This window comes from Myotis yumanensis, unplaced genomic scaffold, assembly GCF_028538775.1.
Source record: "Myotis yumanensis isolate MYYU_CA2020_CCGP unplaced genomic scaffold, mMyoYum1.0.hap1 SCAF_3, whole genome shotgun sequence".
NCBI lineage: Eukaryota > Metazoa > Chordata > Mammalia > Chiroptera > Vespertilionidae > Myotis > Myotis yumanensis.
Window position 1 is genome coordinate 163,457,502 of NW_027223754.1, and position 14,635 is coordinate 163,472,136.

The following is a 14,635-nucleotide window of genomic DNA, read 5'->3' on the forward strand; positions in this document are numbered from 1 at the left end:
TCACTTATTTTTTAACCTCTAGGAATCATCTTTTAACCTCTAGGACCTAGCATAATTCTTGACACATGGCAGGCACTCCATGAGTAATGAGAGCTATGTTTTAGGAAGCCATCTGCTGACAGTATATAAAACACAAAGCAGAGGGAGGACCAGAGGGAATGAAACTGTGGTGGATAACTGTAGAAGAACAAAATTATACAAGTCTGAACTAAGATCAGATTAATAAGAATAGAAAGAAGGGAATAGACATGTGAGATTCTGTTATGATAAAATGAATAGGACTAGCAAAAGACTGAACTGGGAAGAGAGGGATGCAGAAAAGACACACAATGGCTCCAGCTGGGTGGCTCAGTTAGTTGGAGCGTCCTGTACACCAAAAAGATGGCAGGTTCGATTCCCAGTCAGGGCACATACCTGGGTTTTGGGTTCAATCCCTAGTCAGGGTGCCTGTGGGAGTCAACCAATCTCTGTCTCTGTCTCTGTCTCTGTCTCTGTCCCCCTCCTCCCTTCCTCTCTCTCCATGATCAATAAGCACATCCTTGCCCTAGCTGGTTTGGCTCAGTGGATAGAGTGCTGGCCCATGGACTGAAGGGTCCTGGATTCTATTCTGGTCAAGGGTACATGTCTCAGTTGCAGGTTCGATCCCTGCCTGGTCAGGGCATGTTCAGGAGGCAACCAATCGATGTGTCTCTCTCACATCAATAGTTCTCTCTCTCTCTCTCTCTCCCCCTCCCTTCTATTCTCTCTAAAAATCAATAGAAAAATATCCTCAGGTGAGGATTAACAAACACAAAAAAAAGCAATGAATCATCCCTGGGAAACAGGAAGACACTGGATACAATGCCATAACCAATAACTGTAATCTATTCTATACCTTACAAACTTTCCAGCATTTCTTTAAAATGGGGAATTAAATGGCCTAAAAATTGGATTTTAGTGGCTGGTGTTTTTTGAAATAAAAAAATATGTTATGTGATATTTACTGTAATAGAATGCTCAGTAATTATCCATAAGTGCTCCCCCCTCTCTTTCTCTTAGTTTTCCCCATTTACCAAAGTTGGGTAAAGTGGAGGCTTTTAATCTACCATGGGCTGATTTATCAGCATGACACTATATATCTAGAATAATTACTACAACTTGCCACATTCCAATAAGGTGACCTAAAGAGTTTCAGCACATTTTAAAATCTACAGTCATGTGCAATTCTTTAACAGGGGTGTTTGTGCTAAATTCTCATGTTCAGATGCTAAGAGGGGAACAGTTCTTCCTGATGTTTTAGAACACGGGCTTGCTGAGGAGACACAGACTTTACGCCGCAGTATGTCTGCCAAAGGTCGTCACATTGTCCTAGGCTGCGTTAGAGCAGCGATGGTCCTAATATGCCAGTAACTCTTCCTCCCAGAAGAGAACAACCAGGAGTATGGAAAGGCAAGCCCTAGGATGCAGGGACGGGTCTGGAAAATGTAAAGCCAAAGAGGAATAAGAGAAAAGTGAGATTAGGAAAACCAGAATTTCTTAGGCCGTCTGACCCAGCGCAAAGAGTTCACCTGATTCATGATGGAAAATTTCCTCCCGATCCTGTTGTCTGGCAGCCGAAAGCCCTTCCTCCTCATACCATCTTCTGACTCGGACTTAAACACCTTCTCAGGATCCCCTTTCTCCTCTCCTTCAGAGAGTTCCTTTTGCTTCCTCTTCCTCCTCCGGTTCCGTCTTTCCTTCGCGCTCTTGGAACTGAGCTTAGACATTTCCGAGGAGCTCCTAGGTGAGCCTCCCTCTTCTTCACCTTCTTCCTCGATGGCATCTTCTGAGACAGTTCCTGCTGAAGTGGCCATCGCAGCAGCCTAGGAAAGGAGCCAGAGGCACAGATCAGATCAGAACCACTCACCTGGAGCCCCCGGAGCCAAGCAGTTAGTGCGGGTCATTTCCTTTTCCTTAGACGGAAAAGAGTGAGAAAAGGAAGAAGGAGAACCAGCCAGTGAGGAGACTGTGCCCAGGGCCCGGCTCTGTCTGTTTTCCAGCTGAATCTGCATTATGGCACACAGCAATGAGCAATCAGAGCAGAACCCAGTGGGGAGAACTTTGGGATTTATTCTCTTGAGTATCTTAGATAAGAATTTGGCTGCCTTCTTGGCACCAAACAATCTTTTCTGGACAACTCTGAAAATGAAACTATATTATACATATGGGCCCGACAATGTAAAAATACATGTATATTTGGATAAGGATTAGAAAGTAAAGTGTTAGGGTGGTGGCATTAAAATTTGTTTTTCAAATTTTACTTTAGAATTTTATCTATCTTATTTTTAATTACAATCAATACTTTTCTAAGACTACAGAAAATCTCTGAAGGCGATACTAATGTTCTCCTCAACAGAAAGGCTATGTTTACATGAAGCACTATCTAAACTTCTCTGGCCACTTATTTTTCCTCCACAGCATCATGGCAGCTGAACACTGAACAGTTGAGAAATTCAACAAAAGATCATATTACCAAATAATTTGGCCATTAAGACAAATGGCATAATTGCAACAACCATGTGCAGTTGTTAACTGTATTTTAATCAGATCGATAACTGCTATTTGACAATGTGCCTAGAAGCGATCAATCGGAGTGGCAATCAGATGGGGCCTTAGTCACGGCGATCTGGCAGGCGGGGCTGTGGCAAAGCATTGATCACTGACCTGTGCCTCTTCCTGCTGCTTCTTAAGCTGCTCCAACATTGCTTTGAATTCAGCCTCTTTCTGCTCTGCTTCCTCCAGTGTTGCCTGATTCTGCTCTTCATAAGCCATGGCTACCACGGCCAAGATCAAGTTCACCAAATAGAAAGAACCCACAAAGATGACCAAGACGAAGAAGATCATGTACGTTTTTCCAGCTGCTCGTAAAGTCTGCAAAGATAAAGACCATGTTCAGAGTCACTTGTATCAACTGAACCAGGCTGAAAACAGCCCGGGGGCTAATGTTCCTCTGTAGGGGCACTACTGCGTTTTGAACAGGACAGTCCTTCATTGAGTGGTACTCCTTCATATTGCAAAGCACTGTGGCAAAAAAAGCCCTCTTCCATTTCCAAAACCTCCTAATATAGTCCTTTCATAGCATTTTTTTTAATAGAAAAAAATGCCCTGGGTTAAGAATTATATTTGACTTTGTCAGTTGGTTCTAAAACAAATATAAGAAAACAATACAAGCTTTAGCTCATTTACCTACTAGCCCTCAAAGAGTATTAACAGACAAATCCCATTTCTGGGATCAGGTCCAAGTCACAGGAAGTTCCCATCTTGAGTGACATTCTTCCTTATCCTCTTGTAATAGGACGGGTTTTTAAAGAGGATATGACATAAAGCAGTGGTTCTCAACCTTCTGGCCCTTTAAATACAGTTCCTCATGTTGTGACCCAACCATAAAATTATTTTCGTTGCTACTTCATAACTGTAATGTTGCTACTGTTATGAATCGTAATGTAAATATCTGATATGCAGGATGGTCTTAGGCAACCCCTGTGAAAGGTTCGTTCGACCGCCAAAGGGGTCGCGACCCACAGGTTGAGAACCGCTGACCTAGACTAACTTCTCCATCAGAACCAGCAAAGTTAAATGACTTGCCCAGTCACCAACACAGCCCAATAGAATGGTACTGACCTTTTCTTTTTAAAAAAACTGTCACGACCTGCTTGAACAAGTCCAAATATGTTACAAATCCCCAAAACATTGATTGATCTATTTAGACTCCAAGGTCCTTGTGGATAGAAATCTTATCTTTACAATGTCTAGCACAGTGCCTTGCACAATGTGTTTAATTAATATTTCTTAAAAGGATGCCATAAACCCAAAAATCCAAAAGCAGCAATACTGCAGATGGTTTGGTGAAACAATAAGAAGTAGGAAGAGACAGCAGATTCTCAGGCCAGGCAAGAGGATGTGAGCCTCCACAGCTATACATGACTGAGCATTAAAGAAAAAGGACAGGAGCCGAAAGAATTCACTTAATTTTATAGAACAGAGAAATAACATCCTAAGGTGACTGTATAATGTTTTCACTAAAGATCTCTTACATAGAATGTGCCCAACCCCAGATAGCCTCATGCAAACATTATCTCACACACACACACACACACACACACACACACACACACACAAAAAGAGGTAGCACTTGAGAAAGAGGTATTACTTACCAATTGATATAAGTTTTCCCAATAGTCCTGGGTCATAAGGCGAAATAATGCCAAGAAGGCCCAGCTGAAAGTGTCAAAGCTTGTGTAACCATAGTTGGGATTCCTTCCTGCTTTCATACATTGGTATCCCTCTGGGCATTGCCTGAGGAAAGAAAGGGAAGTTCAGGGCTTTCAACAGTCCTGTAAGTCATCTTTATGACCTTGGAGATAATAAATAACCATCTATAGAACCAGGCCAACAAATGGGAATTTAAAATAAGAAGAAGAAGAAGAAGAAGAAAAAAAAAAGAGGGAAGAAACAAAGTAGCCAGGTCAATTTTTAAAGAAAATACGTTAGCCCCAAAATGTTAGACCCAATTAGGGCCTACTACAGGAGCACCAAGAAAAGTGAAAATACTGCCTGTTTTATCTGAAACATTATTTTAAGGGATGAGAGTAAAACTAGGTGAGCTACTTACCCAGCATCAGAACTGTTCCCACAGAGTAGAGGTTCTAGCATTCCAGGAACTGTGTAAAAATTTGCTAGAAGAGTTTGAAGAGGCAGGAAATGAATAAGGCAGATTTAAGGGAATGAGAGAATAAGGTTACACTGTCCCTAATTAGTCCCAGGAAAAAGAGTTATTGATTTTTAGCTCATATAAATATTTTCTGACAGGCTTGAAACCTGATAAGAATTCTTTCCCATAATTTTCCTATATGTATTTAAAAATTAAAAGTGCTACCATAAAGCCCTTAATGCAATGTTCTTTTCCCAGACATCTGACTTCCACTCGTACCTCAAATCTACATGCCAGGTCCAGTAGTTAACTCAAAGAGGTTTAAGAGGGTTTTCTAAGCTGGAATACATTTATATAACTTTATCCTCTATCCTTATATCTTCTCTTAACCACAGGTAAACTAGAAATCCTCACTGACCACCAGTTAACATGTCCTATATTAAATGGAAGGCATGATTCCTTTAATTTTATGTGTCCCTAAAATCCCCTTTGCAACATTTCTTTTGGCTACTTAACTGCCTTTATTTCCTCAAGAGTGACTAATTGTGATATTGCCAACTTTTCCCCATCATTTCATGGAAGTACTATTACACCAAATGTTCCTTAAAGTGCTTTGATTCCTGAAATGAAATTATTAAAATTCCTTAACTGTAATAGGATCAAATGATGCCTTAGAAATTACCTGAGTCCCTAGACTAGATCAATTACTGAGGTCTTGCAGGATTAAGAATGCTTAAGAGGTATATTGTAGACCAGTGATGGTGAACCTGTGACACGCGTGTCAGAGGTGACACGCGAACTCATTTTTTTGGTTGATTTTTCCTTGTTAAATGGCATTTAAATATATAAAATAAATATCAAAAATATAAGTCTTTGTTTTACTATGGTTGCAAATATCAAAAAATTTCTATATGTGACACGGCACCAGAGTTAAGTTAAGGTTTTTCAAAATGCTGACACGCCGAGCTCAAAAGGTTCGCCATCACTGTTCTAGACCAAATGTTTAAATGTCTCAGGCAACCCAATTAGGGAAAAAAGAATTTCTATCAAGCTACTGAGCCTGATTTTCAAAGCAAAAGTTTAGGAGTACATGTGACAAAGCTACAAAGTCTCACTTTTGGTTGTAAAGGGAGAGAAGTGGGGTGGGAGAGCTTCTGAACACAACCCCACCTCCAGGAAAGGACATGCTCCACAAAGCTACCTCCGGCAGCACCGGCATTCCTTTCTGGCCCCAACTACCTTTGTTAAAGCCAGTGGTGGCTTCTGGCCGTGTAACCTAGAGATACATTTTCCTTTCTCCTCTTGCAGGAAGGGGCCACCTACTTTTATTGTTGATATACTCGTCCCAGTCGAAGCCTCGGGTGCCGTTCTCGAGGTAGCTGTCGTTGAAGTTTATGGGCCACACCACACACTTGTTCCGCAGGTTGCCCATGAACAGCTGCAGGCCGATCAAGGCGAAAACACTCAGGCAGAACACTGTCAGGATCATCACATCTGACAGCTTCTTCACGGACTGAATCAGGGCGCCCACAATGGTCTTCAGGCCTGAGGAGACAGAACCCCCAGAATCAGAGTCACCCCACAGCCCTCCCCACCTCCCCCAGCCCCCTTCTGAGCTACTGGCTCCCACTCCTCCCCACAGCACCACCCTTGAAACCAGCCCACTTCATCTTTCATATCATGAGAATAACAATGGGTCAGCAATATCATCACTTTTTCCAGAAGTATCCATTTTCAAGCCACTAACTTTTAAAAAGAGCAAAAAAGGTTCTTCTCCAACCTGTGGCTTTTTTTCTGCCTGGAAGCACTTTCCTTGTCGTTGACTGCTTCTCAGCAACTAAATGGGTCAAGTTTTACTTGAGTTGGGGCCTTCCTATGTGCTAGTCCCTTTGCCTGGAACGCTTCCTTCTGTTCCCCTGTCCTACCTGCCTAACTTCTGCTCATCCTTCTGGTCTCAACTTAAATATCAATCCCCCAGAAAACCTTCCCTGACTTCACAGCTCTTCTCCCTCCCCATTATTGTTAGTATTTTAACAGCACCTTATACTTTCCTCTGTAGCGTTTATCGTGTTAAGTATGTCAGTCTTTTTCACAGCTGTATCTATACTTCCTAGAACACAGCAGGTACTCTGTAAATATTAGCTGAATAAACAAATGGAAAAGCCAGGAATTGAGGAGGCTTGCAGGTTGGAAAGAGAACTACTGGAAGCTCGAAGGCCAATAAGTGAGAAGGTGCAATAATATTTTCCCAAGACCTCTGGAAATGCCGGTATGTTGACAGGATTCATTATTATCAATTGAGTATTTATGGTTTGTCTTTCCATTTAAAAACACACCTTTTCTATAACACATATATGCCCTGTTTTCTACAACTGACCTTTTACTGTCCTACATTTAAGACAAAAGAAAAAATATATAATCTACTTGAATCTGAGTTTAAACGCAAGCTAATGGTTTAAATTTGAACCTGCGGGTAGATTTCTTAATTGCACAGGAGGAGATCAGTGATTGGAGACAGAAAAATATGGTTGTCGGTTCATGAGGTTTGGGTCAAAACTGGGTCTACATGGCTCTCCTGGGCATTGCCAGACATCTGACTATCCATAGGACACGGCCAACCAAGCACTGAGCACTCCAGGGTGCCATGTACCAGACGGGCAGGAGGCAGACACAGAGCCTTGACATGGGCCTCAGGAGGAATCTCGTCTCTGATCTACTTCTAAAGGCAAGAATATTGGATGGAAATACACGGGAAATCCCTATCCTGGCTCTGAAGTGGGAGGCTAGGTGGATCATTCCTAATCTTAACCAAGTTACACCACCTACTTATACGACCTGAGCAAAATACCTAACCTCTTGGAATGTCATACTTTTCATCATTAAAATGGGAATAATTTTGGTCAAATATCATAGGGCTCTTGTGAAGATTATGCATGATTCATATAAACACTTAACACACCACCTGGTGCACAGGAAATGACTCAAATGTTAACCATTTTTGTCTGAACCTCAGTTTACTCATCTATAAAAATGCATTTATAATACCAACCTCATTGGGTTGTTGTGAGGTTTAAATTAAGATAATGAATGCAAAATATTAATTATAGTACCTGGCACTTAACACTCATTAGCTATCACTTTTATACATATGCTGCCCTCCTCAAAGAGATATGACTGTGATAATGACACTGTATAGCTAACCTCATATGATAATGATCTAATTAATGGGTGTATGAACATGACTTCTCTTTTCCAAGCAACTACCTTGAATTTTCAAAGTTCAGTCAAATGGAATTTTCTATGTGAGTCCAATAGCAGTAATGGGCCTGGCACAAACAGGCACTTAGTATATTTTTATTGAAAGATTAAATTAGTGAGAACTTTTTTTCTCACAGATATCCTGAAAGAGATCTAAGAGAAATTAAAGGAGTGGGGAGGGGGCAAGAGTTAGACCATAGAGATGTAAAGTGTGTAGAACCCCGTGCTTTCTTATAGAGTGGGCCTTCCATGTTGCCACCAAAGAGATTAGAAAGAAATTGCCTGGGTTCCAGGACACAAGGCCTCTCTAACCTGATTCCTTTTCACAGGGCTGTACAGAAAGAACAGTAGACAGGGAATCAGAAAGCAGGAATTCTGGTCCTGGCTCAGCTACTGCTTATGACCCTCTGTGTTTCAGAACAAGTTTAAGTCATTTTTCATTTTTCTTAAAAATATATTTTATTGATTTTTTACAGAGAGGAAGGGCGAGAGATAGAGAGTTAGAAACATTGATGAGAGAGAAACATCGATCAGCTGCCTCCTGCACATCTCCTACTGGGGATGTGCCCGCAACCCAGGTACATGCCCTTGACCGGAATCGAACCCGGGACCTTTCAGTCCGCAGGCCGACGCTCTATCCACTGAGCCAAACCGGTTTCGGCTTAAGTCATTTTTCAGTCTTATTTTCTCATACACAGAATGTGGACAAACATGGGAATACATGGGCAGTGGAAGAGAAGCTGAGGATCTGCTCTCAAAGTCTTTTAAAACAAGTCAGAGATACTTGTTTGAGATTACCAGTAAGTAGTTGAAATTTCAATCTTCTATTCCTAAGGCCCTGGGAAACTGTATCATAATCACAGAGCTAAGTAAGATGGTATTGGTGGTATAAAATAGAAGGCAGCCATAAAGAAGTAAAAATTGTTCCAGTGTTACGGAACTTATTTCGTTAAGTTTCTGAGGAATAGAAAAGTCCTTCATTTTATTTGGCTGGATTGGGACAGGTCTATACTGGGTCAATAATTCAATTCTAGGCCCCTAAAATTATACGGTTCTGTTTGCAGAGTCAAAGATTGATTTTTAAAAAAGTATAGTTGAACAGGTCACTGAAGAATGTTTGTAGAGTTTCTTTTCTTGGGCTTCTTTATAGGGCATCTACACAGCCATTTCTCCTGAATGGTTCAGACAATCACCTATCTGAACACCAGATGACTGTTCAAGGTCTCTTCTATTTCTACTTTAAATAACTTGAGAGCTCGGCTGGTGTGGCTCAGTGGTTGAGGTCCCTGATTGGATTCCTGGTCGCACATGCGGGATTAAAGGCTAGATCCCCAGCTGCAGGCTTGATCCCCAGTAGGGGGCATACAGGAGGCAGCCGACGTATAAGTCTCATCATTGATGTTTCTATCTCTCTCCCAGTCTCCCTTCCTCTGAAATCAATTAAGAAATGTTTTAAAAAATATAAATTGAGACATGAGCTGTAAGCTGCCATTTGTACAGGTAACAAGTGTATAATAATACAAAAATCAAACCAATGCATTTGTGATATAAATAAATAAATTTGAAAAAATAACCATACAATTTTAGCATGAGTCTAATCTGATTTTCCTAGGGTAGGAGCTCCTTGGATGGTTCCATCCAAGCCCATGTAATAGGACATTCCTGGCCAGGAGCTCAGACTACCCCGTTTCATAATGGTGGGCTCCCAGCAACCTTGTTTGTAGGAAGTGACCTTCTGTTAGTAGGTTACAGATGACAGGATAGACATCCGGTTTAAATCCAGATCATTTCCCCCAGAAATTTGAAACAGGACAAGAGACAGCCCAGTAGTCTTTTTATATAAACTTGGGAGCTAAGTGGTAGCCATATTCTGTCATTAAATCAGAATACACCTGAGAAGTAAAGGCATTTAGTATGCTAAGAGATAGAAAAGGGAAATAGAAACATGGAGAGAGGCAAGAGGCAGGAAGACAGAGTACTTCTGGTATCTGGGGCTTTCTGGCTCTACATTCTGTTTCACTGGCTTCCAAAAGCCCAAAACATTCCAGCCCTTAGATTCCTGAAGTACTGCTGTATCCTGCACCCAGAGATGCGCAACTAACACACCAACCATACACGGAACTCTTCACTCTCCTGGGGATGGACTTGAACACGCACACACAGCTGGTTTAATAGCTCTTCTCCATGAACCAGATGTCACTGCTGAAGAAATATGTAAACCCGAGTCCAGAAAAGTGTGAAAAAATTTCTTCAGCTCGGCCAGTGTTGCTCAGTGATTGAGCATTGACCTATGAACCAGGAGGTCACGGTTCCATTCCTGGTCAGGGCACATGCTCATGTTGCAGGCTTGATCTCCAGGGGGCGCGTGCAGGCAGCCGATTCTCTCTCATCATGGATAATTCCATCTCTCTCTCCCTTCCTCTCTGAAATCAATAAAAATTTATTTTTAAAAATTCTTCAAGTGTTTTACTTGAAAATTTAAGGCATAGATCAACTTCTTGGTAGGAGTTCAAGAAGTCTGAAGTAGAAGCTTAGATTGGAAATTGTATTCAACTATTTATACTTCAGAGGGGTTCAGAGAAACAAATCTTAATTAAGCAAGAATAATCTTAACTAAATAACATTAACTAAGGCCATCTAAAAAGTTTATTATCCAAGATTCTCACCCAGTTTGCTAGGAGAAAATTAGAGGAAGGTACAGGAAGAAGAAAGGTGGTGTAGCTTAATGCTTGCAGGTCAAGTTTGGCACTGGATTGCATAGCAATATTAAATATAAATGGTCACTATAGTATACACTGCTCTCAGCCAAGACTCTTTTCCTTCCATTAGGGTTGATAATTGCAAACAACCATGTTTGCAGACATCAATGCCAATTTATGGAAATGATGCCATCAATGCATTTCTTAAACTCAAGTCTTGACAGCAGTGGCTGCCATGTACTAGTAAGTGCAGCCAAGCAAAAGCGCTCCCTGAAACCACCAACACAGGCCCCTAAAGGCAAGAAGCTGCTGGTGAATCCCTGACCTGATATGTACGAGAATGGAGACTGGCACTGTTCTGTCTGTGAAGACAAGCTGTCTTGCTTCTTCCATTGGCTCACACACCAGAACAAGCAAGATACTGACTGAAAATGATTATCCAAAACAGAGCAGAATGCTCCTTCCAATGACTCCTACACAACAGAGTGTGCAACAGCAGCCATGTGGGGGCAAATTGGACAGCAAGAACTCTTGGAAAAGGCTAACATTAACTAGCACTGGGATGTCTGAGCAGAGCAGTTAGTACATCTACATTTATTATAGATCAAGGAAAGACAACTAGACCCAATGTACAGAAAGGTCAGCACCTGAGAAGAAGTCAGACGTTTCATGAATTCTGAGAATTAGGTGAAGCCACTACAATCCCTCCAACAAATGAACAAGCCTGATGATGTTTAGTCCAGGGAAACCAGCCATGCATACTGGCATCAAAAACTTCCACCATGGTGATGCCAGATTACAAATAAAGTACATTTATATTTCCTAGTTTGTGGCTCAGGTTGAGAAATCTAACTGGTCTGAAGTAGCGTGAGCTAATTATCCTACAAAATTTACATTGGAACAGGCCTCAATAGCAACAACAAGCAGCTGCTCACCCCAGGGGAAAGAAAAGCTCCCCAACCCCCAAGGTCTGGTTTGGCCCAGACAAGTGCGAGGAGTAAATCATGCCGGTCAACTTTCCTGCTGCAGATTAAATCCTCACAAGGATAGTTCTCGAAGGTTCTTCAGGTCAAGAGTAATTTGGGAGAGATTTGGGGGCCACAGATTTATTTACTTGAGACCAGATTCAAATCACAAAGTCTGACAAAACCTAACTAGCTCTCAAAGGTAGGCCAAGTGGGATCCCATGTGTCTTCAATGTTTTTCCACTTAGGACACTGTGTTAAAAAACTTTTTTCTTTTTTAATTGATTTCAGAGAGGAATGAGAGGGAGAGAGAGGTAGAAACATCAATGATGGGAGAATCATTAATCGGCTGCCTCCTGCATGCCCCACGCTGGGGCCCGAACTCACAACCCGGGCATGTGCCCTCATCGGGAATCAAACTGTGATCTGGTTCATAGGTCGACACTCAACCACTAAACCACACCTGTAGGGACACTGTGTTAAACTTTAGTTACCTTTTTTGAGAATGCAGTGTGGATAAAGGAGAAATATAAAAGCAACTGGATTATTAACTAGAGTATTTTAAGAGACACAATGAGCCTAAACATAGTCTTAAAACACTTTCTATATCCCTTCACTAGAAATTGGCATATTCATAATGTATACATTTAAAGAAAATGCTTTCTTAAATGCAAATCTGGGGTGGGAAGGAGAAGGCCCATCATTCTCCCGGCATCTTCTTATCTGACCCCACAGTTAAAAGAGAAAGTAACAGAAATCAAAGCAGAGAAATAAAAAACCAGAGAGAAAAATAATCAAGAAATCGCAACTCTGAAGAGAACAAAATGATATTAAAACAATGTTGACAAGTAGAGAAGTCGAAGTGCTTTTGGGGGAGCCATTTAAGTGATGGGAATGAAAAGGAAGTGGTGAGGGAGGCCCTCCTGCCTGGTTTCACTCACGCCAGTAAGTGATGCTCTCTGAGAAAAACACGAGACACCTGCTTTGAGATTTCCACCCTGCCCTTGGGCCTGCCAGTCCTACGCACAGAGTCAAAGCATGCGGAAGACGAAACTTCTAGCAAAGTCACTAAGAATTTCTGTACGCAGGTCCTCGGTAAATATAAACTGAAAACTAAGTTTTCAGACATATGACTTTCTACATGGAATACTTAAATATCAAGTTGAATCTGGAAAATTCCAGACCAAAGGAAAAGGGTCTCCTTCTGTGAGTTTTAGCACAGGGTTTGTGTGCATTGTTCTCCAAGTCAAGTCCTCTGAAGCAAAAAGGAAGCATGAATGACACATATCCAGGTCTCAAATTAGCATATAAAAGGGTCAGGATGAGGGTTCGGTCTTTTCTAAGCTAAATCAAAGCTTCTCGTATACAAAAGGCTGGAGCTCACTAATGCACTGTACTCTCCGATCTTCTGGGAGTCCTAGCAGCCCTGACGCACTCAGAATATCTACCAAAGATGCTCAGAGGAAGGACAGCGTCAGCCCCGGGAGCCGGGTGAGTGGTCTGGGAAAGGGAAAACTCTCAGGAAGGGAACTGAGACTTGGAGAGCAGGCCCCAGGCCAGTTCTGTTGTTGATCTCACTTGTTTGTGACAACTCTGGCAAAAACCTATAATCGAACTGGGAACAGGAAAAGGCAAAGAAAGCAGTCATTCCACTGAAGTGATCCATGACAAAACTTGTTATGAAAAACAATGGTTCTTACTAAGAGAGAACTATATCCCAGCTCTACAACAGTGGAGTTAAAATGACTTAGATTGCCAATCAAGAGGTGGCCCAGGTCTCCTGACTCATGCACTGGTGCTCCCACCCTGGGAGTAGACCTGGGTAACAGGCCGGTGGGAAGAGGACCACAGCCTCCATGGGAAAAGGAAAGCAGAGCAGGCGAGTGCAGAATGTTACATAGGATGGCAGCAGTACCTCACGAGGGACGCATCGTTTACCAAATAAGCATTCACTCCGGATTTCTCTTACTAACTCTATGTAGAATGTGAAAAAAAGAATTTAGGATTAAAAGTCACACTTTAATTCAAGCATCAATTATATCATTCACTGACAGTGGACTCTTATTGGCTTTATTTTCCTTTAAAAGTTACATTTCATACCAGTTAATCTCCTAAAGCCAGCTCATTTGGGGTGCTTCTAGAAACAAGAATTCAGAAGTCTATTTCAACTGTGAAGCTGACGTCTAAATTTTGATACAAATCCTTTCTTTGGGTTTAGGTTTCTTCTTTATAATAACTGCTACTACTACAATCATTTATGGAGCACTGCTATGCACCAGAAACTGTGTTTATTTATATATATAGTACTGGAGTATTAAGGATGAATAATGTGACATCAGTCAAAAGCTATCTTGCAGTAATGCTGTGGTCAGAAATTAACCATACAGCACAGAGACAGAAGCTAAAAGCTAGACCAGAGATAGCATCTGCTGCCCTAGTTAGTGAACAGAACACAGCTTTCCAATTTAATTCTGGAAGAGAAGTTCTGAGATCACAAGAACATACAGAGACAGATGCCTTGTGGAATACGATGGGGGAAGTGAGCAGAAACATGGGATCATATTTAAAAAGAGGCCAGAGGAGGAAAGAGACCAAAGGAAAAGTAGAAGTAAAGACATGGTGCTCCAGATGCTTTAAACAAATAAGACAAGGCCTGCCTATGGATCAGGCCACTGCCAATGAGGCTGCCTGGAGGATGAGCTGGGCTTTCCGTCAATGGGATTTAAAAGGCTAGAAACTAAACCTTGGTAAGTCAGGGAGGGTTTTTTGCCAAGAAGGAAATACTCCAACTGATACCCAAACTCTGTTGATAAGGAGTAAGTTACCACAGCTGAAGACAAAGGAGTTCATTTTCAGTAGGGCTCAATGACTGGCCCACTTCATGGCCCAAATTTATAAATGGAGGAACGGGGTTGCCTTCCTTGGAGTTCTTGCTGCTACATTCTACATCTGTCCTCTCCAGGATGCAACCTTTGTGTTTCCCTCTGGTACCTCATATTTAGATAATGTTAAAAAGGGGAAAAGAGAAATGTTTCTGAGCCAGC

General features: G+C 41.7%; 1 protein-coding gene across 6 annotated transcripts in view; it reads right to left on the bottom strand.

The window, feature by feature from the left end:
- Nucleotides 1-14,635, bottom strand: part of SCN8A (sodium voltage-gated channel alpha subunit 8) — a 186,280-nt gene that overhangs the window by 76,254 nt on the left and 95,391 nt on the right. For all 6 annotated transcript variants that reach the window (XM_070410201.1, XM_070410199.1, XM_070410197.1 and 3 more), the window contains exons 7-11: nt 5,993-6,214; nt 4,631-4,694; nt 4,173-4,314; nt 2,683-2,889; nt 1,548-1,841 (exon numbers count right to left, since the gene is read on the bottom strand). In XM_070410201.1, the coding sequence (XP_070266302.1) occupies nt 1,548-1,841; nt 2,683-2,889; nt 4,173-4,314; nt 4,631-4,694; nt 5,993-6,214 (929 nt within the window). The remainder of the gene's footprint in view (nt 1-1,547; nt 1,842-2,682; nt 2,890-4,172; nt 4,315-4,630; nt 4,695-5,992; nt 6,215-14,635) is intronic.